Raw genomic sequence first — 27414 nt, 5'->3', positions numbered from 1 at the left:
TAGTGACCTAAACTACTTTGGAGGCTTTGTTTTGGCTCTAAACAGGCTGCTGCAGTATTTATTTTACATTCGCAGTTAAACCCACAGAAATCTCTGGATTTAAAAAAAAAGTACCATTATGGTTACTTGAGAATATCATTTCACAAAATTTGCTCAATTTGCACCAGTATTCATTACTTTGACCTAGTCTTTGTTCTGAAGGCCATGTACAAGGACAAGGCCCTAAAGTGATTGCAACAGTAACTTGAAAAACTTGCAGAAGACTGTTCTGTAGGATTAAAGGAATGCTGAGACTATTCAAGTCTGAAGTCCTTGAGGGGGAAATGAAATGCACTAGGAAGTTTAGTATAGCATGCAACTTAGAGTCCTTGTGGAGCCCTAGGCTTGAGATTCTTCTCCCAGAGGTTGGGGAACAGTCGTTTTAAAGAGTTTCCAGGGAAAATGAAGTTTTAAGAATAAGGTGGTTAATGAAAAAGTAAAACCACTGTTTTTTACCACTGTGCAAGTGTCAAGAAGCATTCAAAAGTTTTCTTTTTTTGAACCAATTGTTGTTATCTGACTACTGTCTTTGCCAAGAGTATTATGTAGAGTGTAGAGTAAGTATTACACTTCTCAAACTGAATTGAGCTTCCTATTATTACTAGTCAGGCCTAGAGTAAAAATTCTTCATATAAATAAAGTCTTGTGTGCTTGTTTTCAGAGAGATACTTCCCAAAGGGAAGGGAAGACATGAATGAAGTAGGCCAATTTCTCTAAGGGTATTTGAAGGTGTAGCACTTAGGAAAACTGTCTGCAGATACCCGTCTTTATTGTTTGGAGGGTGGGAAGAAGAGCGTAAATATTGAAACTGGGGAGGTGGGTAATTCAGAAGTTTGAGTATCTTTTTTATAGTTTTAACAAGCGGTGAAATTAAAACTCCAGAAATGGACTAAGTATATTTAGCCAAGTGAAACTTTTGTGTTATTGAAATGAAAGAATGTATCTGTTCAGTTACAACAAGATTTTGTTTCTCTTTCATGGTTTACTAGTTGCTGATAATCAGGAATTGCAGATGAGTAGGTGGTGAATTTTAAGTTTGTACTTAGAGCTTGGTGGGAAGTGTGCTTGATCGCTAACCCAGGACGGAAGGGGTGAATGCCTTTTAGAGTAGGACACACTTTTTCAGTACCCGCAACTGTTGTGTAGTGCATATAGACTTGTGACATTGTTTTTGAAAACATGAGTTGTATTAACTTTGTTTTCTTGTAACTCTCTTTTTGTTGGGAATGTGATCTCTTCTGTTGAAATAGCTTGACTGAAAACATTTTTATACCATAAAAGTAAATAGTAAACAAAGACTAGGGACTGCTTCTGAGGATTCCAGAGCATGTAGCTACTGCCTCCAGTACCCTAATATAGAGGATACTGATTTGCAGAATCAGTTCTCATTTTTCAACAGACCATTGTTAATGTGATGCTGTTCTAATTGTGTGATTAGATAACTGGCTAATAGGCTAAAATAAGTATATACTTCTCAGGTTCCACAAAGGGAAAATGTGTGATTTATGTTGCTTGAAAATGAGTAGGAATTAACTCAATGGCTTTTCATCATTTAAACTCAGGAGAAGGTTATTTCTTCTGTTGACTTAAGAATGCTGCTTTTGTGTTTCATGCAAGACTGAGCTTGACTCAATTGGAAACCTAGACCCATCTGTTGAGGCTTGAACCCTGCTGTCCTTAAAAGTATGTATAAAACCTACTTTCTCTGAAGAAAAAGATGCTCTTAACAGAGAAAAGTAAGTTAAATTAGGAACCCTGTTTTAGAGTTTAACTGCCTTTTTAAAATTTAATTGTGGACATCTCTTAAGAGACATTCCCACCCCCAGAGTCTCCCTCAAACCTGATGCTGCAGCAGAGTGAGAGTAGTGTTAGGGCATGTTTTCATTGCATACTTTGGTCATGTTGAGTGCCCTCCAGTGGATATAATGTAATGCTTCTGATTTTTTTTCTTTTCTTTTTTTTTTTTTTTTTACCCCCAGCAAGTTTGTACGGAATCTATTTTTGGATAATTCTGATGAGAAAGCATCAATCGGGAAACCTTTTGAATTCTAGAATAATTTATTCATATTAATATTTCTGATTAAAAGACTGGCTTGAGAAAATGTCATTTCAACCAATATTTATAGGAGAAAGATCAAAGTTAAAATAGGGATCACGTATTTAAGTCACTTTAAGTAGGTTAAGTATATCATAATGGTAAAACCAAAAACTGATAATTTGGGGGTAAAAGATCAGGTGTTTAGCCATCTTAATGAGTTACAGAAACTAAAATGGTCAGCAAAAGTTAATTGAATCACTCAATTTGTCTAAATCCATTACATGATAAAACATGAGTAAGTGCTCAACTCACTTATATTATTAAGGAAGATGTCTGTGTTAGGATCTATATAATAACAAAGCTAGCTGAGTCAGTGTATGTGAACTCTGGACCATAGTTACTATAGGCTCTCATTGTGTAGAGTTGTGGGTGGTGATACACTAATTTTTTGCCCTTTAAGTTTTTCAGTAAAAACCTTTCTCCATGCTCCTGTATTAAAGTTCTTATGTTTCTGTTAGTAACACTTTTTTTTATGAATATACTTGTTTCAAATAGGATTATTAGTAACAAGAATAAAGTGTATTCTCAATTACCTTTTGGAAGTCAGATGTTAATTTTACGGAAAACTCATCGGTTTAGAAAAAATTTTAGATGTCTTTTTCATAATGGGTGGTTGAAATGAAATTGAAAAGTTGACGTAGGGAAGGGAAATGACAGTATTTTTGCTCTTGGAATTCAGCATAATGTGGAAACGTTAATGATTTTTTGACTGTTTGGGAAATGTATTATAGTTAGGAGTTTTTTTTTTTTCTTTAAGCACGGCAAGAATGCCTCAATTGTTTTATGTAAGTGGTTATTCCAGAATGGATTGTATTCCTTCATAAAGAATCATTTTTGGAATTAGATGTCCAAGTTACTTCTTAGTATTTGCAGCATTTATTATCTCTAAGGTCAAATAGCTTCTGTCCCAATTTTCCAAGATTTTTATAAGAGATGAGAGTAGATTTGAAAGTTCCTTTAAAAATCATGTACATACAGTTTACTGAAAAAGTCTACCTATTAGGGACTTAATTTATCTCTTGAAATTGGCTGACATACAACATGTTGGCATTCAAGATAAGTGACTAAAGTAAGATTGCTTTCAAAAGCCATATAGGTTTGGTCTTCTGTTATAGTGGGAATGGCCTCTCAGTGTTTCTAGGACCAGACAGCATGGGGTGTCTGAGACCGTGGACTGCAAGAAATTGGAGAGTACAAGTTCCATCAAAGCAGCCAGTCTTCGGTTCCAGCCATTGTGTTGGTATCATCTGATTGTTTTTTTCTGAGAGAAGAAAGATCAGATTAATGTGCATCCTTTGATTTGCACATGTTGGTGAATGAAATTCATGTTTAAAGACACTGTTCAGGACAAATAAAATACACCTATTAGCAGGATACTGCTAGTTTGTAACATCTGCAGTACTTCCATTTAGAGTACAGTTTTTAATGATTCTAAAATGAAGATAATATGAATCTGTGGGTTTGTATAACTTAGGAAATAGATTGTTAAACTATTAGGGTTCTGTTTTGGCACTTGGAAAATGCCTTCTATCAATTGATTATACACAGGAACTTAACATTTTCATGTGATTGTGAAATCTGGAAGACTCAATTAAGTTTAGGAATTATAAGATGGTTTGGGTCAAGGAAAAGGAAAAATAACAACTTGATCATCTTAATTATAGCTTTTTAAAGTATTTTTAAAAGAGATCTCAAAACTTAATCTGTGAAGGTATTAAAAATGCTGGAGATACTGTGACTGCATGTGCATAATCATGTCAGCCTAAAATTTTATTAATGCCTTTAAATCATGTTCTCCTGGTTTTTATCTGAAGTCTACACTTTTTTTAAAAAATTTAATTTTTTTAATGTTTATTTATTTTTGACAGATAGAGACAGAGCATGAGTGGGGGAGGAGCAGAGAGAGAGGGAGACACAGAATCCAAAGCAGGCTCCAGACTCTGAGCTGTCAGCACAGAGCCCAACGCGGGGCTCGAACCCACGAACCGTGAGGTCATGACCCGAGCCGAAGTTGGACGCTTACAACAGAGCCACCCAGGCGCCCCTAAAAAAAAATTTTAATGTTTATTTTTGAGGCCGAAAGCATGAGTGGGGGAGGGGCAGAGAGAGAGGGAGACACAGAATCTGAAGCCAACTCCAGGCCCGATGTGGGGCCGAACCCACGAACTAAATCTTGAGATCATGACCTGAGCAGAAATTGGATGGTGAACCAACTGAGCCACCCAAGTACCCCTGAAGTCTACACTTTTAAGATAAACTATTATCAGACCAAATCCAAAACTTAACAACCAAGTTTAGATAATTAAAAATATATTGAACGTAAGTTTTATTTAAATTAATGGCATTCTATTATTTGGTCAGAATAAATTTATAAAGGCAGTTAGATTTTGGTTAAATCTTTTTTTGCTAGGGTAAAAATTTTCATTTCCGGAGTTGGAAAAGTTGGCAAACTACATGTTTAATTACATGTTTAACCTGCAGACTACATGTTTAAATGACAAGCAAGCTATGTCTGGACTGAAAGTGCAATGCATAGGACAACATTGGTTATAAAAAGCAGTATCTGAGAATAGTGCTACAAATGTATTTGATATGATATGGTATAGAATACAAACTAAACTGATCAGTGGACTTTTACAAAACATTGGTCTCAGAGGTACTAACTCCCTGGCTATCCTCCTATCCCTGTGTAACTTTACCAAGCCACTGTAAAGTTTCCCTTACAATATTCCAGAAATTTCCGGCCTTTGATTTCTTTTGAACTTGTTGGAAAGGCTCCCCCTCATGCCCAGCAGTTTGAATAGTGTGAACAGCTGGATGATGCTGGGGTGAAAACGCTCCATAGCACTTCCCGTTTTCTCTCCTGTTTTTTCCCTCTCTTAATTTCCTCACTAATGTTCCCACAGTTTTACTTGTGATTTCGTCATTCACATGTTGTTATGCTGGTAGTTTCCTTTCAAGATTCGTTACAGGTATGTTAAACAACTAGTTTAAAAAATTGGGCAGGGGGAGAGATTTTTAACCTGTCTACGTTCTTTCAAGTTCATAAATCCTTGTGGCATACAAACCATATCTGTGATTAATAAGTCTTATCTTAAATGCTGGTAGTTGATTTGACTTGGAAGTAAAAGATGTGCAAAGGCCGAAGGGCTAGTTTAATAAGCTTCTTTTATTAAAGGGGTTTTATGATAGCTTAAATAATTGTGATAGGTGATGTATATATACCCATTTTATTATACATTGTCCATATAAAAATGACTGCAGAATTTCTTGGAAATACAATTTGAAGGTGATCTTAAATGATTGTAGTAATTTGCACCGAGGGGTGGTTGTTGTAAACTACTCTATTTTTTAAGTATAATTAAGTGGTTTGGGGGTAAGAGTGTAGGGAGCAAGTCTTTGAAGTTTTCCACATGCTAGATGAGTGCCGTATGTGTAAAGCAGGAACCAGAGTTTCTTAGAAATATTTTTCAGTCTAACTGTGGAGGTTTCCAAGTCGAGTTCCATTCCACTGTGTAGAAAGTGCTGGCTGAGACACCTAAATTATTTTCTGAGCTACTGAAAGAATGCAGTGGTGTCAGACCTATATCTCCCTAATAGTTCATAGATGCAGAAGTGGACACCAAATGTTACAGGACACCTAGTATGCGTGGACATAGAACTCTTTAGATAGCTTAGTAAGTTTAGTCTGTTTTCTTGCATTTTGCTTGATTTTAAAGTTTGGTTTTTTAGGCTCAGCTAATTGGATTTTTTTTTTGTAAGAATACGTACTGATCTGCTTGAAGAATACCCTGACTATATGCTAAAGGACTTCGCGTTTCTCCCTTTGCCATTATATCCCAGATACTATGTTTCTCTAGAAAGCTCCAAGACAGGAAGACTATTTAACCTTCTCTGCTTTTCAGATGAGTCCCCTCTCGTCCATCAGAAGCTAAGCAGGAACTCCTTCAACACCCTGCCAGTCTGCATCGAGTGTCCATCTTTAAAATGGAGGAGGGACACCTGGGTGGCTCAGTTGGTTAAGCGTCTTGACTTCTGATTTCGGCTCAGGTCATGATCTCACACTTCACAGAGAGATCAAGTCCTGAGTTGGGCTCTGCTCTGAGAGCCTCCTTGGGATTCTCTCCCTCTCTGTGCCTCTTCCCCGCTTTCATGTGTGCTTTCTCTCAAAATAAATAAATAAACTTAAAAAAATAAAATAAAATGGAGGAAATAGTATATTCTGGTCAGAGGCCAGTCCTGACCCATGTGGTTTCAAGGACTTTGTTCTTTTAGTTCTACCTAACTCTTCTGTATTGGCCTTATCCCTTCCTCCAGATTCTAATCCCGTTACTTTTTAAGTCTCCATCTCCCACCTTTTATCACTCACTGTACCTTATGGAACTCCTAGAACTCCTTTTATTTTCAGTGTATTCTGGGAATGTTCCCTTCTCTCTCTTACTCCAACTGTAACCTAGTCTGTCCCCTGATAATGCTACTTCCTTGCAGCTCTCTCAGTGGTAAATGTTTTCCCTTTTTGCACACATTTTACTACTAAACTGAGAGGCAGAGAAAGTGTCTTTGTTTTTCATTCACTTCTTAACCGTTATTTTCCAGAACTTCGATCTTTGACTCTCATGCCATCAAATTATACTACCCGCTACCCCTCTTTATTTCAGTCATCTACTGACTTCCTGGGGAGGTGTTGGGATATTTGAGAAGAGAAGAAAAAGTAAGGAGGGTCATCTCCCTCCTTCCTTGAACACTTTATTAGCTTGGCTCAGTGTCCTCTTTTATTTCTGTCATAATTCTTGGAGATATCAGTGTCCGTGTAGAGCAGTGCTACTCAAAATGTCGTCTGGTCAGAACTGTTTGTTACTAGTGAGGATTATGATAAGGGGTTTGTGCCAGAATATAAATCACCTCTGTCACTAAATTCACTGTTTAGTCCAGCTGACTTTTTTTGCAGCAAGTCTTCTTTGATAAAGGAAGCAGCATGTTGATTTATAATCTGGCACAGGCTCCTCATGGTGTCGTGGTCTGGCTCTTTGAGGAACACTGGTATAAAAGATGTTCTGGCCTATTCCTTTCTTTCTTCTCCTCCAGTGATCTCATTTTTCACTCTAATTCAACCACATGGTCCCATTGTCATATCCTAGAATGCTTCGTCTTATACTAATTACTACCCCCTCCCCAATCTCATTTCTTTTTTTTTTTTTTTTTTTTTTTTAAGTTTATTCTGAGAGAGAGCAGGGGAGGGGCAGAGAGAGAGACTGAGAGAGAGAGGGAGAGAGAGAGAGAATCCCAAGCAGGCTTAGTGCTGCCAGCACAGATCTGGATGTGGGGCCAAACTCTCTGAACCGTGAGATCATGACCTGAGCTAAAATCAAGAGTCAGGACACTTAACTGACTGGGCCAGGTGCCCCTCTCCAGTCTCATTTCAAGTGCCCCACTGCCTTACTCCTCTAGGAAATACTTGAATTCCAGCAGCCCTTCAGCCCCACCAGAACCTATAATCTGTATCCATCTAACCTTTTTAGGGTCCCTCACCCTCACTTACACCCACCTGAGATTTCGTATTGAATCATAATCACTTTCTTATATACACTTTCAACAACTTTGTCTCTCCCTGGCTTCATCCCCAGTGGTCCCCAGTCTGTTAGTTCGCTCTCTTTTATGATTGCATCTTTCTTTTCCTCTAACATTCCAACACCTTCTCCCCTATTCTTCCTCATCTAATACCCTTGCTTTCTATCTCACTAAGCATATTGAATGATTTAAAAAATTCCTGCATGCTCCCGTATCTGTGACTGTGCGCTTTACCTTCTCCATCACTGGATGAACCGTAGTGTTCCAAGACAACGAGTTCATTTGTATACTAGATCTCGTTCCCTTCTTGGTCTCAAGAATATTATTACTCTTGTCAGTCTCCCTTCTCCTGCATCATTGGTTTTTCCTTCTGTGCTGGCTCTTCCCATGAGCACACAAACATGATATTGCTTATCTCATTTTAAAACAATTTTTTCTTCCTGTCTCCCCTTTTACCCATCACCCACACAAAATAGCTTGAAACAATTGCTTTTATTCACTCTCCCTTTCTTTTGAACCCATACCAGGAAATCACCATGTTATAAATTAACAGTCCTCATCTCATTTAATCTATGAGTAGCATTTGGCACAGTTGCTTGAAACACTTTTTTCTTTGGCTTCTAGGCTACGATGTCTGCTAGCAGGTTTTCTTCCTGCCTTGCTGGTGGTTCCTTCTTAGTCTCCTTTGGGTTTTCTGTTCTCTCTCTGATCTCTTTATTGATGTGACTGAGAGTTTAGTCTTAAGACTTATTTTTTGTTGTTTAAATACACTCTCTAGTCTCATAGCTTTAAACAGATGGCATTTAATCTGTTTGCTTCTCACTTCCAAATTTATATCCCTAGCTTGGGTTTCTCTCCTAAATTTTAGATTCTAATACCCAGCTATTTTGAAAAAAAATTTTGGGGTGTCTAAGAAGTATCACAGACTTAACTTTTCTAGAAATGAGCTCTCAATTTCCCCTAATGGCTGCTTCTCTTAGTTGTTTCTGAATGGAACTGTATCTTTCCAGTTAACTCAGGCTTTTCTTTTTTTTTAAATTTTTTTAATATATATATATATATATATATATATATATATATATATATATATATTTGAGAAAGCATGCACGCACAAGCAGGGGAGGGGCAGAAAGAGGGAGATACAGAATCCGAAGCAGGCAGGTTCCAGGCTCTGAGCTGTCAGCACAGATCCTGATGTGGGGCTCAAACTCACAAACTGAGATCATGACCTGAGCTATAGTTGGATGCTCAACCGACTGAGCCACCCAGGCGACCCCCGCCCCCCACTTCTTTAAAAAAGATTTTTTAATGTTTATTTTTATTTTTGAGAGAGAGAGAGCGCGCCAGGTACTCAGACTTCTAATCATATTGTTCTTTTTCATTTTTTGGTGTTTGTTTATTTTGAGAGAGAGACAGACAGAGAACTGCCAGCAGGCTCCATGCCGTCAAAGCAGAGTGCAACACAGGGCTCGAACCCATGAATGGTGAGGTCATGATGTGAGCGGAAATCAGGAGTCGCACGCCTAACTGACTGAGCCTCCCAGGCAGCCCTAACCATATTGTTCTTGACTCCTGTTTCTCTAACATTCAGTATGGAAACCCTGTCTGTAAATCCTGTCTTTTCTCCCTTTAACAATATCCAAAATCTAACCATTTCTTACCATAGCAGTACCGTTGTAATCATTTGCCTGGGTTACTGCAAAGGCTTCCTAACTGGTCTCCCTACTTACACCTTTGTTCTTCTAAAATATATCTTCAACACAGCAGCCAGAGGTAACCCTTACAAAGCAGTAGATATGTAACTTTTCTGTTCAGAAACCTCCAGGTGCTTACCATCTCATTCAGTAAAAGCACAAATCCCTCTGTGTCTATACTCTCTTTATCACTTACTACTTTTGTCTTCTTTATCTGTGCAGGCTGTTATGTTTTTCCTCCAACTGGTCAAGCATGATCCCATATCATGGCTCACTTCCTGATCTCCTTCAGGCTTTTTCTTGCTATGCTGTGTAAAATCACAATCCTTCCCCATCTTCCTATCTCCTTTCTTGCTTTATGTTTCTCCATAGCCCTTGTCACTCTCTAACATAATATTTTGGTTTTTTTGATTGTTTGTTTTCTTTTTTCTTAGCCTACTAGAATGTAAACTCCAGAAAGACAGGGATTTTTGTCTGTGTCCTTCACTGCTTTCTTCCTCCCAGTGCCTAGAGTCATACTACATAATAGATGATCAGTAAATATGTGTTGAGTGAATCTTATCATCTCATTTAGATCATTCCCAGTAGCATACAGGTATATTCCAGACATTTGCAGAGATGGTTCCTTCTTGTCATTTATGGCTCATGTTTAGATACCACTTCTACATTGAGGTCTTTTCTGTTCACTCATTTTAATTTTCTCATATTCTATTCTTTTATTTGGTTTGGGCACTTAATTATACTCTGAAATAACATTGTTTGCTTGTTTGTTCTTTCTTCCTCTCCTGATCTTGTCCTGATTTTATATCTCTGGTACTCAGAAGAATGTCTAGAAGTTACGGGTGCACAGGAAAGGTGTGTTGGCTGCGTGAATATTCTAGAAATGACACCCTTTGTTTTCCTCCGGCTAATGCCCCATTTATTTCTCTGCTCTATTTCATGGTGTGTCCATACCCTATGGACATGTCTGCACTTTTCATCTCCCATTCCAGTTCATGCTCTGCTTTCATTATTCCAGCGAATATGCTCTGCTGAGGTCCTGTTGGACCTTCATGTTGACCAACCATGTGGATACTTTTTAGCTTTAGTCTTGCCGGACCACCTAGCATTTGGTATTATGTATGTATTTCTTTCTTCCTTCTGTAACACCTTCCTTCTACTCACCAGTAGAATTTTCTGTGGTGGTGGAAATGTTCTACATCTATGTTGCCCGGTGTGGTAGCCACCAGCTACATGTGGCTCTAGAGCATTTGAATATGGCAATATGAAAAACTAAATTTTTTATGAAAGTAAATGTAAATGTAAATAACCGCATGTAACAAGTGGCTACCATATTGGACAGTGCAGTTCTAGAAACATTCTCCTCTTTTTTCCTACATTGCACTAAACTTAGTATCACAACTTAATTGCTCAACCCAAATATGTAGGACTCTTCTTTTTTTTTTTTTAATTTTTTTTTTTTTTTAACGTTTATTTTTGAGACAGAGAGAGACAGAGCATGAACAGGGGAGGGTCAGAGAGAGAGGGAGACACAGAATCTGAAACAGGTTCCAGGCTCCGAGCTGTCAGCACAGAGCCCGACGCGGGGCTCGAACTCACCGCGAGATCGTGACCTGAGCTGAAGTCGGCCGCCCAACTGACTGAGCCACCCAGGCGCCCCTGTAGGACTCTTCTTTAATTCCACTTATCCTACTTTAATTCCTCTCATTTATTAGAACTAGTCCATCAACAGTTTGTTGTTTCTACCTCCAAAGTATTTCTCCAGTGTAGCTATTTTTGTGCTTAGTGCTACGATCTGAGCTTAAGCTGCCACCATCTATTACCTGGACTATTTGCTATGGTTTCTTTACAGGTTCCCTTTTTTATTTCTTGTTCTCTTTCAGTTGTTTTCCCATATAACCAAAACCAGCTTTAAAAACTCCATGAGATCTTGTTATTAACCAGCTTATGACCTTTCGTGGACTTTCAGTGGCACTTAGGAAAAAGAAATGCATTCCTTAACCGAAGGCTAGACAGCCCTACACAGTCTGGCTATTTTCAGCCTCATCTCATTGCATCCACTCTTTCCCACTATAATTGAACCACTCTGGTCTCAAGGTTTAGTTCTTAAAGTGATCGGGTCTTCATGACTCTGGGCTTCTGTACATGTTATTTCTTGTTTCTGGAATGTTTCTGCTCTGTTCCTTACATGCTGGCTCTTTTGCATCCTTCTTCAAGTCTCAGCTTGAAAGTTACCTTCAAGAAGGCTTTGTCCACTCTAAAACCTTCCATTTGTCCTTGTGTCATTCTACTCCCTTCTTCCACTTGTGACTTAGTTATATACACTTCTCACTCTTTGTAATTGTTCATTCACTTATTGTCTCCCTTCCGGTCAAGGATGCAAGGACCATATCTGCTTTAATTGCCACTGTATACCCAGAATCTATTACACGTCCTCGCGAGTAGCAGTTACATAAAAATTTGTTGAATAAATTTGTTGAATAAATCTTTTTTTTTTAATACGAAATTTTTTGTCAAATTGGTTTCCGTATAACACCCAGTGCTCATCCCAACAGGTGCCCTCCTCAATGTCCATCACCCACCCTTCTCTCCCTCCCACCACCCATCAACCCTCAGTTCTCAGTTTTTAAGAGTCTCTTATGTTTTGGCTCCCTCCCTCTCTAACCTTTTTTTTTTTTTTTTTTTTTTTTCCTTCCCCTCACCCATGGTCTTCTGTTAAGTTTCTCAGGATCCACATAAGAGTAAAAACATGTGGTATCTGTCTTTCTCTGTATGACTTACTTCACTTAGCATAACACTCTCCAGTTCCATCCACGTTGCTACAAAAGGCCATATTTCATTCTTTCTCATTGCCACGTAGTATTTCATTGTGCATATAAACCACAATTTCTTTATCCATTCATCAGTTGATGGACATTAAGTCTCTTTCCATAATTTGGCTATTGTTGAGAGTGCTGCTATAAACATTGGGGTACAAGTGCCCCTATGCATCCAGCACTCAATAAATGAAATCTATGCATACGTTGTATTCACGCCCTTGGTATTGCTATGTCCTTGAACTGTTGAGTAAATGAAGGAATTGTGGGAAAACTTGTGAAACAAAATGTTGATTAACAAATTGGCAAATTGAGAAAACAAAAAACAATATGCCAATGAGACATTGATATATACCTCCAGGTTATGACTCATTTACTGGTGTATTTTTGGACTTCGAACAGATTTAGAGCTATTATTCCTTGAAGGTTTTTTGTATTGAGATAATGAAAGTAGTCACATTTTGAAAATAAAAGCTTTCTAGCTCACTCTACCTTTTGTAATATTCTGCTATTCTTTCTAAATATAAGAGAGCCTCATGATTATGAAACTTTTTACTATGGTAAAGCTGTCAAAGGCAGCAAAAATGTCCTTCTGTTTGAGAGAGTAACATAAACTTAACATGTATGGTGGGGTCTTGAAGGTTGCTAAAAGATTAAGTAATTAGAATCTGTAGTGTCTTAATGAATAGATGCTTCTTTAAGAGCTGGTCCTGGGGTTACTCTGTGGAGTCACATTTGTTTTAATTTAATTTGAGTTACTGACTAATGTTATATATATAAAACATTATACATATAACATTGTTATGCATGTAACAGCATGTTATATATAATAGAATTGGATCATATTATTTGTCTATAGCTGTAGCCCTTCTTTGGGGGTATCAGTGTCAGCAACATGTATGACGCTTTAAACAAATTAAAAATTGCAATGCCAGGGTTCTATCCCAGTTCTACTGGGATAGAGAACCATGGGGATGGAGCAGAGTCCTCTTGTTTTTTAAATTTCCAGGTAAGAACCATTGGAAGGATCTGGTAGTCAGTTTAAAGGGTCCTTCAAACAAAGTTGGAGATCTTTATAGTAAAAAAAGATTTTTAAAGGTATGCATATATTGAGGCTTAATTCTGGTTTAGTCCATACCCAGTCTTAATGGCCTGAATTGGTTTTCCCAAATAAATGGTCTTGTTGTGGCTTTCATATGTCATTTGGTCCAGTTTTGTTTTTTACACAACCTGTTTCTGAAGATACAGGCAAAAACTGTGTGTGACCTCTCAAGTAACCTGTTAACTCACTTAAAAACCCTTTCTGTTATGGGTCTTCACATTTAGGTTTAATGTACTTAATTAAAATGTAAACTCACTTGCCTTTGGTTTGTTGCCAGTGAAAGTAGGTAATAAATAAATGAGGGGATGGTCAACTTCTGTCCTCCACCTGTTTCTGTATGGCCTGAGAACTAAGAATACGTTTTATATTTTTTAATGACTGATTAAAAAGTCAAGGATAAGATCTCTTGACATGTGAAATTATGGGAAATAGCAAATTTGCAATTTCCAGGAGTAAAGTTTTATTGAAGTACAGCCATGCTTGTTCATGTGTATATTGTCTGTGGTTGCTTTCACACTACAAGAGAATTGAGTAGCTGTGACAAAGTTTTTTATTTTAATTTTTATTGTTGTTGACACACAGTGTTGTATTAATTTCATGTGTACCACGTAGTGATTTCACTGCTCATCGTGATAAACAGTTGCCACTTATCACTATACAACGCTATTACAATATTATTGACTGTGTTCCCAATGTCATACTTTTCATCTCTGTGACGTATTTGTCTTATGACTGGGAGTTTGTACCTCTGAATCCCCTTCACCTATTTCACCCATTCCCCCACCTCTTCACTGTGGCAACCACTAGTTCTCTGTATTTATGAGTCTTTCTGGCTTTTTGTTCTTATTTTTTTTTTTAGATTCCACATACAAGTGCAATCATATGGTATTTATTTTTCTTTATCTGACTTCGCTTAACATAATAATACCCTCTAGGGCCATCCATGTTGTCATGAATGGCAAGATTCCTTTTTTTTTTTTTTTGTGGCTGAGTGGTATCCCATTGTGTATATGTATACCACGTCTTCTTTATCCATTCATCTGTGGATGAACATTTAGGTTGCTTCCATATCTTGGCTATTATAAATAATGCTGCAGTAAACATGGGGTGCATATATCTTTTCCAATTAGTGTTTTTGGTTTTTTTTGGGTACACACCTAGTTGTGGAGTTACTGGATCATATAGTATTTCTATTTTTCATTTTTTGAGGAACCTCCATACTGTTTTTCTACAGTGGTTCCACCAATTTCCACTCTCACTGACAGTGCACAAGGATTTTCTTTTCTTCACATCCTTGCTAGCTCTTGTTACTTCTTGTCATTTTGATATTAGCCATTCTGAGTTGTGTGAGGTGATATCACATTGTGGTTTTGATTTGCATTTCCCTGATGATTAGTGGTGTTGAGCATCTTTTCATGTGTCTTTTGGCCATCTATAGGTCTTCTTTTGAAAAATGTTTATTCAGGTCCTCTGTCCAGTTTTAATTGGATTGTTTGGGTGTTTTGGTGTTGAGTTGTATAAGATGCTAACCCTTTATCAGTATATCATTTGCAGGTAGGTACCTTCTTCCATTCATTATGTTGCCTTTTCATTTTGTTGATGGTTTCCTTTGCTGTGCAAAGCTTTTTATTTTGGTGTACTCCCATCTTATGGCCCACAAAGCCTAAAGTAATTACTGTCTGGCCCTTTACAGAACAAGTTTGTTGACCTCTGTTTCAGATGAGATATGTTCTTTCATAAATGAATATTTCATGTTTCTAAAGGAATTTAAGAAGTCTCCTAGGTTATACATAATTGTTTGTTGGCTATCTAAGCCTTTGTATTACATTTTATTCTACTGTCCAGTTTTTGAACATCTTTCTTATTGGCACATTTAGTCTGCCAAATACCTAAAAGCTTATTACATGCTAAGCACTTTGGATACAGTGTGAAACTAAAGGGCCCCAGCCCTCACAGGGTTCACACATTGAACTTTTTTTCTTATTTTTTAAAGGTCTGTGTGCTGGTATGGTGGAAAAGGGAGACTCCTACAAGTGAAAAAGAGGAAGGTTATTGCTGAGGGATAGAAAGCATTGCATTAAATAAATTACTCCTAGAAGTCATTGACTTCCTGCCATTAATTCTTCCTATAGTCAGAGCCTAGAGATCAACATGTAGAAACTCTCTCGAAATAACTCTTCCATCTCCTTGGCATGATATACTCGTGTGTTTGATTGCATTTTCTTGTCAGCAGTAGTGCTGTCTGGCTAGGCACATAGTCAAAGTATGAAGTATATAGTGATTCACATTTTAGATTGATCTTTTTCTGTAGTCGCTGTTCAAAGAATATAGTTCTTTTTGTTAACCTTTCTCTTGAATTGATCTGTAACATTGTTAAATACTAATTGTCTTTAACTTTGGGGTGCGAGTGGGATATGTGATTTGATTAAAAGGGCACATGACTCTGAGCTTAAATGTAAGACCTGGATTTCAATTTTAACGGAGCAACTATACTCATATTAATGGCTGCTAGTCAGACTTTTAATCTAATAATTTGGGGAATGTTGTCTACTTACAAGGTTGCTGGGAAAATTCAATGAAATAACATTAGGCTCAGAACTAAAGTTACTAAGCATTTAATGATGGTACATTGTTAAATACATCAAGGGCAAAATTAGATGTTTACCTGATATTACGAGGCTGCATCCTCAAATTATGCTGTAAAATGTATTATTTAAAATAAGTCCACTAAACTTGGCACATTATGTTGTGATGCAGTTGATTCTTAGAATAGTACCACTTTAGTAGAACAAGAAATGAATGAAAATCTCTATGAAATTACTAAAAAATAGGAAAACTATTGATATAATTAAATAAAATGTTATTTGTCTAAGTATTTAAAAACTGCAGTGAGTTTGATCTCCTTGCGTTTGGAAAACATTATTATCCAAAGAATATGTCCTTTTTTTTTTTTAAAGCAATTTGTTCTTGCCTTGAGGTACTAAATGGTTGCTGAGAAGTTACCATCTTTCCTTTGCAGAAAGTCTATTTTATGGGCCACTTAGCTTTTATGCTTAGAAACATTTCCTTAATGCTGTGTATCACTGGTTAACACACATTGGGGCTAAATGATTTATTTTCTTGGAGACGTATAATTATTTTAAAGCTTATTTATTTTGAAAGAGAGAGAGTACGTGTGCGCGCACGTGCACGGGAGCAGAGGAGGGACAGAGAGGGAGGGAGGGAGGGAGAGTCCGTGAAGAGCCTGATTCAGGGCTCCATCTCACAAAATCCATGAGCTGAAATAGGACGCTCAACCGACTGAGTCACCCAGGCACTGTGGAAAAGTATCATTTCTAATACTAATGTATTTAAAAAAATTTTTTTAATGTTTATTTTTGAGAGAGAGACAGTATGAGCGGGGAAGACAGAGAGAGAGAGAGAGAGAGAGAGAGAATCTGAAGCAGGCTCCAGGCTCTGAGCCCATGCGGGACTCAAACTCACAAGCTGTGAGATCATGACCTATGTGGAAGTCAGATGCTTAACTGACTGAGCTACCCAGGTGCCCCAGATACGAATGTATTTTTTACATGCATTTAATTCTGGGAATGTATGCAAAAATGTCGTAAAATGTGCAAATGCTTTGCATATTAGATATGTGGGGGTTTTTTCTGTGTCTTTTTTCATTCATTTTAAAGGCTACATAGTTATCCACTACTGCATCTCACCTGGATGATTTACCACTTACAGTAGCTTCCTTATTGGTGTCCCTGCTTTTCTTTTGGCCTCTCACCATCTTTTTTTCCATACACACACTTAGAATGAACTCTGAAAAGACTACATCATAGTACATGTGTACCTCTAGTGGCTTCCTAGTGCACTTTGGATTTTATTCTATATCCTTGTTGATCTGGTCCTTTCTCTTTTCATAGTTCCCTGATTTCTTGTTACACTGGTGACTTTTTAGTACCTTTACCAAACAGCTCATACCTTCCTTTCCACTTTTTTTCTGCATGAAGTGTTCTGCCCCATCTTAAGCTGGCTGGTTCCTCCTCCTCTGCTCAAAGGTTCCTGTCATCCCATGCTTACCTAGAATAGCCCTTCTCCACCATTCACTCTCTTCTCACCTTGTTTATTTCTTTCACAGAAGTTCTCTTTAAATTGTTTTGTTTTTATTGCTTAACTTTCTAGTAGCAGAATCCAAGCTTTACTGGATGTACGAGCTTGAGTCTCAGACTCTGGTATTCACTCTTACTGCAATGCCAGTAACATGAAAGGTGTTACATGTTTGTTCGGCGAGTGTATAAATTATTGTTCATTCATTGCCTTGTTGAGCATTTGGGTAATTTCCAGTTTTTTTCTATGAATGCTTCATTGTGCAGACCTCTTGGCATTCTTCTGTGAATATTGCTACAAATTATGTTTCTATTATAAAAATGGAATTTTAAAGTCAGAGGGTATTTACACATATTTAATGGGTAGTGCCAACCTACCCTCCAAAAAGTTTCTGGTAGTTTAACTACAGTTGATTCTTGAATAATGTGGGGATTAGGGGCACCAGTTCCCATGTAGTCCAAAGTCTGCATAAAACTTTGACTCCTCCAAAACTTAATGGCTAGTAGCCTACTGTTGATAGAGAAAAAAGCCTTAGCAATAGCATAAACAGGATTAAAACATTTTTGTGTGTGTGTTGTATGTATTAAGTACTGTATCCTTACCATAAAGTAAGCTAGAGAAAAGAAAATGTTAAAATCATAAGGGAAAATACATTTATTATAGTACTGTACTATAAAAAAACAAAACCAAATGTATACAAGAAACAAGTGTTGACCAGGATGTGGAGAAAAAGGAACCCTCTTACACTGTTGGTGGGAATGCAAATTGGTGCAGCCACTGTGGGAAACAGTATGGAGGTTTCTCAAAAAATTTGAAGTAGAATTACCCTGTGATCCAGTAATTCCACTACTGGATCTGTACCCAAAGAATACAGAAACACTAATTTGAAAAGATACATGCACCCTTACGTTTATTGCAGCATTATTTACAATACCTAAAGTATGGAAGCAGCCTAAGTGTCCATCGATAGATGAATGGATAAAGAAGAGATAGTGGGTTGTGCGTATGTATCTATACCTATACCTATACCTATACATCTATATTTATGTCAGATCCATAAGGATATAGAATAAAATCCAAAGTGCACTAGGAAGCCACTATAGGTGCATGTACTATGATTTAGGCTTTTCAGAGTTCACTCTAGTGTGTGTTTGGAAAAAAAAAGATGGTGAGGGGGCCAAAAGTATACACACACACACACACACACACACACACAGTGGAATATTATTTAACCATAACAAGGAATGAAGTCTTGCCACTTGCAACAACATGAACAGAGCTAGACAGCATGATGTTAAGTGAAATAAATCTGTCGAAGACAAGTAACATATGATTCCACTCATATGGAATTTAAAAAGCAAAACATGAGCAAAGGAAAAAAGAGAGGCAAAACAAGAAACACTCTTAACTGAGAACAAACTGAGGGTTGAATGGGAGGTGGGGGAGAGGAGAAAGTGGGTGATGGGCATTGAGGAGGGCACTTGTTGGGATCAGCACTGGGTGTTGTATGGAAACCAATTTGACAATAAATTATATTAAAACAAGAAAAAGAAACAGACTCAACTATAAAGAACAAACTGATGGCTACCAAAGGGAGGTGCGTGCGTGGGGTTGAAATTAGGGATGGGGATTAAAGAGTATACTTAATCATGATGAAAAAAAAATCACGTACAAGTGCAGCCGCGCATTTCGAATCCTTGTTCAAGGGTCAACTGTATCGTCTTAGCAGTCGATTTTATTAATCTTTTAAATCTGCTGGGCTGATATGCAAAAAATAAATGAGTTTAAATTCTTTTGTGTGTATTTATTGCTTACTTTGTATTTTTCCTTTGAAATGATGGTTTCTGCCCTTTCCCTGATGTTTTTTTTATTGATTTGTCTTTAGTTCTCTGTGTACCAAGGATATTAGCTAGCCTTAACTAAGAGAAAACCAACAATATCTTTATATAGTACAAAACGATTTTCCAGCCAAGAAAAAAATAATTACATTTAATCTTGTATGTACTTTGTTTTTATTGTTGCTTTTATGCATGAGATCTTTTTGTGATTATGATTTTCTAACCTATTTGTACATAGGAAAGTAGTTTGTACATAATGGTCACTTTTTATTAACAATTCAGTTTAACCGTGAACTGTTTTCTGTGCAGTATTATCACTGTGTAACTTAAAAGAGTTGTAAAAGTGTCTCTAGAATGTTAACAAAGAATGTCCTCGGTTTAAAAGGATTTCGCTAATCATCATTTTATGAACTTAAGAGGAACAGGATTTTCAGTTTCAAGATGTAGTGGAAACAGATCCTCCCACATAGCTGCAGTCTCTAGCCTCTGAAATAGATTTGTGGCCTGTTGAGCTACTGTGACTGCTGCCTCTTCAAGGAGACGGGAGTATTTTATCCTCACTTTTGGTACTTGAGTTGTAAGGTTTAGCTGGTTTGACAGAAGTGTACATGAAATATTTGTGTCTTTTATGGATAGTTCCATTTTAATTGTTTGAAAAGGTACAAAGATTTTCTTATATTTTAAAATCACATTTGGGGTTTAAATTACTTTACCTGAGATGCTGATATAGAACTATTTCCTTATTTTCGGTCAATTATTCTTGCTACGCACAGTATAGAGAATAATGTAACAAACAGCCATGCACTCATGGGTGGCCTAGATATTAAGAGGTGTATGTAATTTTGCTGTATTTATTTTATCTTAAAAAAATGCCAAAGAGATGAAGCCATCTTTAATACCCTTCTTTCTTGATTCCCTTTGTGCCCAGGTGTTTAGAAGCTGGCATGTAATCTTTGTACTTTTACCACATAAACAGTATTAAACATTTTGTTTAACTTAGCTAGCATAAAATTATATTTGGAAATTATAAAAACGTGCCTGTGTAGATAGATAAAGCCTGTTTATTGTGTACTTTGAAATAACTGTTTTAAAATATCAGTGTTTTCAGTTGCTTAGAGTACTGTAGGCTGAAGAAAAATCATCTGCTTTTTGTAGTGACTTGATCTTAGAGTGAATAAAGTAAAAGTTTGTTTTAAAACATTCTTTTTTTTTTTTCTCTGGAGTATCAAGACTATTTTAGGATTATGTTACTGACCAGAGATGATGTATGAAGGTACTCATTGGTGACAGTAAGGATATATCATAAGTGTAAAGGATATTACCATTATCACATTATTTTAAGTAGTGAAATCATATTCTCAGACACACATGATAGGCCTAAATATGCTGTATCAGTGATTATTCAAGGAACTTCTTATATATAACATATACATGTACCCTATGAAAATATAAAAGGACTACCTCTAGAATCTGGCAAGGGGCACATGAGTGGCTCAGTTGACTGAGCATCTAACTCTTGATTTTGGTTCAGGTCATAGTCTTGTGGTTTGTGAGTTTGAGGCCTGCATTGGACTCTGTGCTGACAGTGTGGAGCATGCTTGGGATTCTCTCTCTCTCTCTCTCTCTCTCTGTGTCTCTGTCTCTCTCTCTCTCTCTCTCTCAAAATTAAAAAAAAATTTTTAAAGAATCTGGCAAGCCAAGAAGGCTGTACACGTGGCAAAAAAAGGTTTTTTTTGAGTATTTAATCTCAGAATTTCGAGAAACTTACAGGGTGGGGTAATGTGTATATTACATGGGAGGACATAGCTGCTACAGGATGTCCTGAGGTAACAGTTGATGCTGCTCCACCGGTAGGCTGGCCTGGCCTCTCATACGGGGCCTTCTCTGAAAATTGTATCAGTTTGTGCTCCATCAGTCTTTTGGAGCTGTGTATCAGAGGCCCTAAAAGTTTTTACCCTTTTAGCAGTCCTCATGTGGAAGGGAAGTGGAAGAAGCTAAAGAGAATTATTTATATGCAAACGTGTTTGTTCAGCATTGTTTGAGCAGCAAACTAAATGGGGGAGGACAAACTATTCAAGAATGGGAGATTTGGCTAATTATAGTACAGATATATGATACAAATGAAAACACTTTTAGGCATCTACAATAAAGAATAAGGAGTTGATTTCTATATATACATGCATATGTATACACACAATGTCTACAGTAAGGAATAAGAAATTGATTTATATGTGTGTGTGTGTGTGTGTGTGTGTGTGTGTATACCTTTTTAAAGTTTATGGGGGGCAGGAGGAAGGGGAAGAGAGGGAGAGAGAATCTCACACAGATTCTGCTCTGTCAACACAGAGCCCAGTGCGTGGGGCTCGATCCCATGAACCGTGAGATAATGACCTGAGCTGAAATCAAGAATCAGATGCTTAACTGACTGAGCCACCCACACGCTTCTGATATTTATATTTTTATAATAAAAGCATACTTAATAGTAAATTTAATAAAATACCGAATATACCAAAATGTCATTAATTGTGGGAACGACAAAGAAAAATATTTTACACTAAGCATATATTACTTTATAGGTAGGGTAGAAGATAGAGAAGACCATAAAATGAAGGAAGGAAAGCAATCATTTGGGAAGTGTCCTAATTTTTCCCAGTTCATATTTCTTCCAATAGCCATTTTACACCTATGTATTTAAAGTAATAGCAAGGGCATCAATATTAGGAATTTTGGAGGAGCAAAAGTGTCACTAGGTATTTATATTTTATTGACCAGTGTAGGAAGACTCCTCTCAGAATATACACAGACACAGCTGAGGAGTAAAAGTAGAAAAGTAACTAGATTGAGTTGTGATTTAAAACTGTTAGTGATAAGGGGCGCCTGGGTGGCTCAGTGGGTTAAGTGTCCAACTTCAGCTCTGGTCATGATCTCAACCGCTTGTGGGTTCAAGCCCTGCGCCGGGCTGTGTGCTGACAGCTCAGAGCCTGGAACCTGCTTCAGATTCTGTGTCTCCCTCTCTCGGCCCCTCTCCTGCTCACGCTCTCTTTCTGTCAAAAATAAATAAATGTTAAAAAAAAAAAAAAAACCAACAAAAAACTAGTGATAAATGAAAAGTGCCTAAACAGAAGATTTGAGGAGAGTATAAATTTTGTGAATGGCAAGATATTAGTAGTGACAAGAAAAATGCGTATGTATGTGCTTTTAGATTTACAAAACACATTTTACTTAGAAATGTTTTTAATCCTTGAGGATTTTTTTTAATAAGTTTATCATGCTCCTGAAATAGAGTTGGGTTTTCTTACTTTAAAACAGAGTAAGTGACTGGTTTTTGTTCTTTTAGTACAGGTTATTGGAAAGTGAATTGTTAGCATGAATGGCCAGTATAAAACTGGTTTTATAATAGATCTGCTTTATTTTTATATAGCAAAGTTACTCCTAGTTAGTAATACTCAAATTTTATGAACTCTAGGGTAATTAAGATAATTTGTCCTAATAGGAACTGGAGAAGTAAACTTCAGCGTGAGACCTATATCATGTCCAGAATTCTCACATCGACTTTGACAGAAGGCCATTTAAAGTACACAGGGTGAAGTAGAGGCTCCAATTCACTCATTGTGAACTGGAGTAGCAGCCAGTAAGGCTAATCTTCTATAGTAATGTTTTGGTATGCAAGAAAATATCCTTACTTTTCATAGCCACCTGATGAACTACTACTAGTAATAATAATGTATATAGTTTACTTTAAAATTATTCTGTGGGTGGGCACAAATACTGCCTGATGTTAACAGTTGTTAAGTATAGGTAATGTGGGTGTTCATTATACGGTTGTGTCTACTTTCCTGCATATTTGAAAATTTTCCTAATAAAAAAGAAAAACCTAGAATGCTTAAGTAGTCCTATTAAAAAAGTTGAAGGAAAAATTACTCATAGTAACACTTTGGATAAGATATGGATCAGAATGAACTTTTCACCTAGATAGAAATTATTGTATATAAAGAGTGTATATTTTTTTCTAAATCTTTACAGATTTTAAATCAGAAGTAGCAAGATAAATTTTGAGGTATTCTTTACAAATTATATAACTGGAAAGAATATATGTTTAACAAAAAGAAAAAATAAAAGGGTGCATGCGTCCATTACCTCACTAAACTGGATAAATTGGCGATCCTGGCAACCCTCTTTCTTTGTCAAGGTACCACTCGGTGGGGATGAAGCTGGCAGGACACAGAGCATCCTAATGTATTCTGTAGTTTGTGATCACTGCATTTGGGACTTCTAGTACTTCGTAACTTGTTAGCATTATCCTCCCTTTATCTTGAGTTGGTATTAATGGGCTTTTCCCCATTTTTGTTTCTCCTAATTCTTTTTGAAATGCGTATTAGTTGGCGCTCTGATCCCCTAGATGATCATCTTGTTTCTTCTATTTTGTATTTTGAATATCTTTCTCCTTTATGTTCTAGGAGTTTTTCTCAACTTTGGTTACCTAGTGAGCTTTTAATTTATTATCTCCAATCTTTATGAGGGTAGTAAATTGAAACATTCTGTTTCCTTCTCCCCACCCTTACCCCTATTTTAAAATCCTGTGTTTCTCTGGAGTCCGCGTTTTTTCTGTTACTTCTTTCTTGAACTTTTTCCTTTGCTCTTGAAGGCTTTCCAGATGTGTTTGGTAAGCTTTGGTTGATTGGGAGCTTTAGGATTGGACCCCTAATGATTGACAGGGTGTAGTGGAGGGAGCCAATCCTTGGGCTGAAAGTTCTGTCCAGAGGAAGAATGAGGAAGGCTTTCCTTTTGGGCAGGACTCTGGCCTAGATCTCTTTGGACAGTATATTCAGTTTCTTTAGTGAATAGTTCTCATAGTTTTGGTAAATTTGGATTCGTCTGCAGTGTAATGTAGGAGGCGAGTTGATATATACTGTTGCTTATGTAGATCCCCATTTTCATTCCTATTTTTTACTTCTCAACCTGCTGGATTGATACTTGGCCTCCTTTACGACGTAGGATTGTAGACTCACTGTTACGTATGCTGCATAAATTTTAAAGTATATAAAAATAATAGTATTGAGGAATCCTCAACATACAAATAGATATTGTAAGTTTGGAGTATGAACTTGCTTTGTCCATAAAATCATAAATTGTGGTCAAACTACAGGTCATCCCATATAAACAGATTTTACACAATAACATGGCTAAATATTTTGCCTTTGCATCAACAACAAGGAAACAATACTGTAAATATTTTTTTCCTTGAAGCCATGTACACTTGAACGTTGAACAACACCGACCCCCTACACAGTCAAAAATCTGTGAATAACTTTTGACTTGCCAAAAACTTAACTACTGGTAGTAGCTTTTTGTTGGACCAGAAGCCTTACCAGTAACTATACAGCTGATTTACACATATTTTGTATGTGTATTATAGTGACTAGTTGGTTTCTGAGCCCTGTGGCATTGGCCAAAGGAAGAGCCCAATGTAGAACTTGTTTTAAGTTGCCTTTCCCGGAAATAAACTGGAAACTGGAGTGGAGAACTCAGTTTCCAGAGAGGTGGAAAAATGTAAGCTAAAACACAGCATCAGTGAACAGAAACCTTGGGTATTTCTCAGTGTGGTCTGTAGATTGCTTGTGCATCCTAGAATATTCATTAAAAATTCAGGTTTCTATGCCCCACTCTAGTCCTATTGAATCAAAACATTGAACACACATAATCCTGCTTAGTATCTTAAAAGATTTCGTATTGACAGGAATCACCTTCATTTTCTGTCCTTCATTTTGCCTTGTACAAAGATTGTCAGTTGTTTCTACCGTGAAACTAAAACAGTTGTATCCACAGCTCTTGTCATCTTTACGTGTCAAGTGACCTTTGTGGTTATAAAAATCTAGTACTGGAAGAGCAATTTTAGGAATAATTAACACATGCTTCCTTTACATAGAGCAAATAGGACTTTAGACTGTAGTTTCCAACTTTCATTAAACATATTTAAACTCTGTTTTACGGTGATAGAATACACAGTTCACACGTAAATATTTTAGTCCATATCTTTACGTGTTGGTAAACCATTATGTTAATTTGTAGTGCAAGATAAACTTGTTTAGGGGAATACTGTGTAATAAAGGAAGTTTTGTTATTAGGAATATCTAGTGGCCATGAGCCTTCAAACGGTTCTCATTTGCAATTCGTTTCCTATGTGATTCAGTGTTTTCCTGAATGTTACACAGTAAAGCCAAAATACAAAGATGCTAAGATTTTTATGTATATGATTAAGTTTTTCATACTGATAAAACATTACTCCAGTGAGTAATACTTCTGTTTATAATACATCATTGCTATAAATTTGAACTAGAAAAAATATACTAAAAAGATTCTTTTTGTGTTGCAAACTTTCATTTGAAAAGTAATTTTACTTCTTAGTAAAAGATCTAAAATCCAGTGTTCTGATCCATTTGCTTTATAAAGGTATTTTATATGGCATTGTATTGTATCAGTAAAGAAAAACCATTTAATGAAAATTTGGTCTTTTTTAAAACCACTGTCCAAAAAGACCTATGAGTTTTTCAGCGAAAGAAGTTAAAAAGGGAGAACGCTTTTGGGAACTCAAGGAGGAATTGATTTTGAATACTTTTTTTTCCCCCACCTTGGCTTTCACTATAAATTTTCTTCATCCGCATCAATAATTGTGCTTTTTGACATCCTGAATAACTATAATTTGTATTCCTACTTAAAAAGAGGTGCTTGTTAAAGAGGAGTTTTTACTTGGAGTTTTCAACAATGATGGAGCTGTGGTTGAGGTGTATAGAGGTCGAGACCGTGGGGTTTAGGTTTCACGATCACATGGTAAAAGGGGTTGCGGCTATTTATGGATGTGGTCCGTAATATTTATCAGCCCATCGTAGTGGCTTAAAAATGTTAAAAACAAGCAAATTTTAAATCCTAATGACTTGATTAACTCTTTTAGGGTATCTGAAGCACACCATACACCGGTTTTGAAAATCCTGTGTGGGCAATGGCTACCCAAGGTTTGTATCACAAGTCTTTAGTTACTGAATTGGGGCTCTGCTTCATTGCCATTAACCCAGTCTGGCTCAGATCCCCCTGCTTTACTCTCTCCCTGCTTACTTGTCAGGCTACCTTTTGCTCCATTTTCTGCTCACTCCTCCTAATGGCTTGGTGAAATAGCAAACAAGCCACCAGCAGGAATCTAGTCTGGATGACTGCTTCTGGAGCCTGGATGCAGTACCATTCTTCCACTAATTCAGTGAGTAACTGTTAGGTGGTTCCCTAAGAGTGTAGATATTTCCTCACTGAGCTAATCCTGGCTATCATTGTTATTCTTGGCTGTCTTCCACATTTGACTATTTCTAACAATATTTCAGTGGGTTGTATCCCAGATCTTTTAATGAAGATAACATTTCCTTGGCAGTAATGCGAATGCTGTTGGATTTTTCTAGCTGATCTGATGGAACTGGACATGGCCATGGAGCCAGACAGAAAAGCAGCTGTCAGTCACTGGCAGCAACAGTCTTACCTGGACTCTGGAATCCATTCTGGCGCCACCACCACAGCCCCTTCTCTGAGTGGTAAAGGCAATCCTGAGGAAGAGGATGTGGATACCACCCAAGTCCTGTACGAGTGGGAACAGGGGTTTTCTCAGTCCTTCACTCAAGAACAAGTGGCTGGTAAGGGTGTTACATTACTGCCTTACTGAAAGTCAGAATGCAGTTTTGAGAATTCTTCTTACAGACGTTGGTGTGTAACAGTTTAAGTGGTGTCAAGAAAGGGGGGTGGTGGCAGTGTTACCTTTAGGTAACGTTTCGGTAATACATTTGGTGTAGCACGTGTTCAGCACAATGCTGAATTGGGAATAACGGGTGTTGAATTTACCTTTTCCAGATATCGATGGTCAGTATGCGATGACGCGAGCTCAGAGAGTGCGAGCTGCTATGTTCCCTGAGACTTTAGACGAGGGCATGCAGATCCCATCCACACAATTCGATGCTGCTCACCCTACTAACGTCCAGCGTTTGGCTGAACCATCACAGATGCTGAAACACGCAGTTGTAAATTTGATTAACTATCAAGATGATGCCGAACTTGCCACACGTGCAATCCCCGAACTGACAAAACTGCTAAACGATGAGGACCAGGTCAGTAATGACAAGGCTGGCTCGCG

At 37.3% G+C, this 27414-nt stretch overlaps 1 protein-coding gene across 3 annotated transcripts in view; it reads left to right on the top strand.

Moving 5' to 3' along the window:
• CTNNB1 (catenin beta 1) overlaps nt 1-27414 on the top strand; it is a 41113-nt gene that overhangs the window by 1835 nt on the left and 11864 nt on the right. For 2 of the 3 annotated variants that reach the window (XM_060638351.3, XM_060638350.3), the window contains exons 2-4: nt 26200-26260; nt 26693-26920; nt 27135-27388. In XM_060638351.3, the coding sequence (XP_060494334.1) occupies nt 26248-26260; nt 26693-26920; nt 27135-27388 (495 nt within the window). In that variant the 5' untranslated portion in view covers nt 26200-26247. Of the gene's footprint in view, nt 1-5070; nt 5110-26199; nt 26261-26692; nt 26921-27134; nt 27389-27414 lie in introns of those variants that run through there. The other variant, XM_060638352.3, reaches the window with a different exon arrangement.

This window comes from Panthera onca, chromosome C2 (assembly GCF_046562875.1).
Source record: "Panthera onca isolate mPanOnc1 chromosome C2, mPanOnc1 haplotype 2, whole genome shotgun sequence".
In the NCBI taxonomy this organism is placed as follows: domain Eukaryota; kingdom Metazoa; phylum Chordata; class Mammalia; order Carnivora; family Felidae; genus Panthera; species Panthera onca.
The sequence above is the reverse complement of the archived record's forward strand: the minus strand, read 5'-3'. Positions and strand labels throughout refer to the sequence as shown.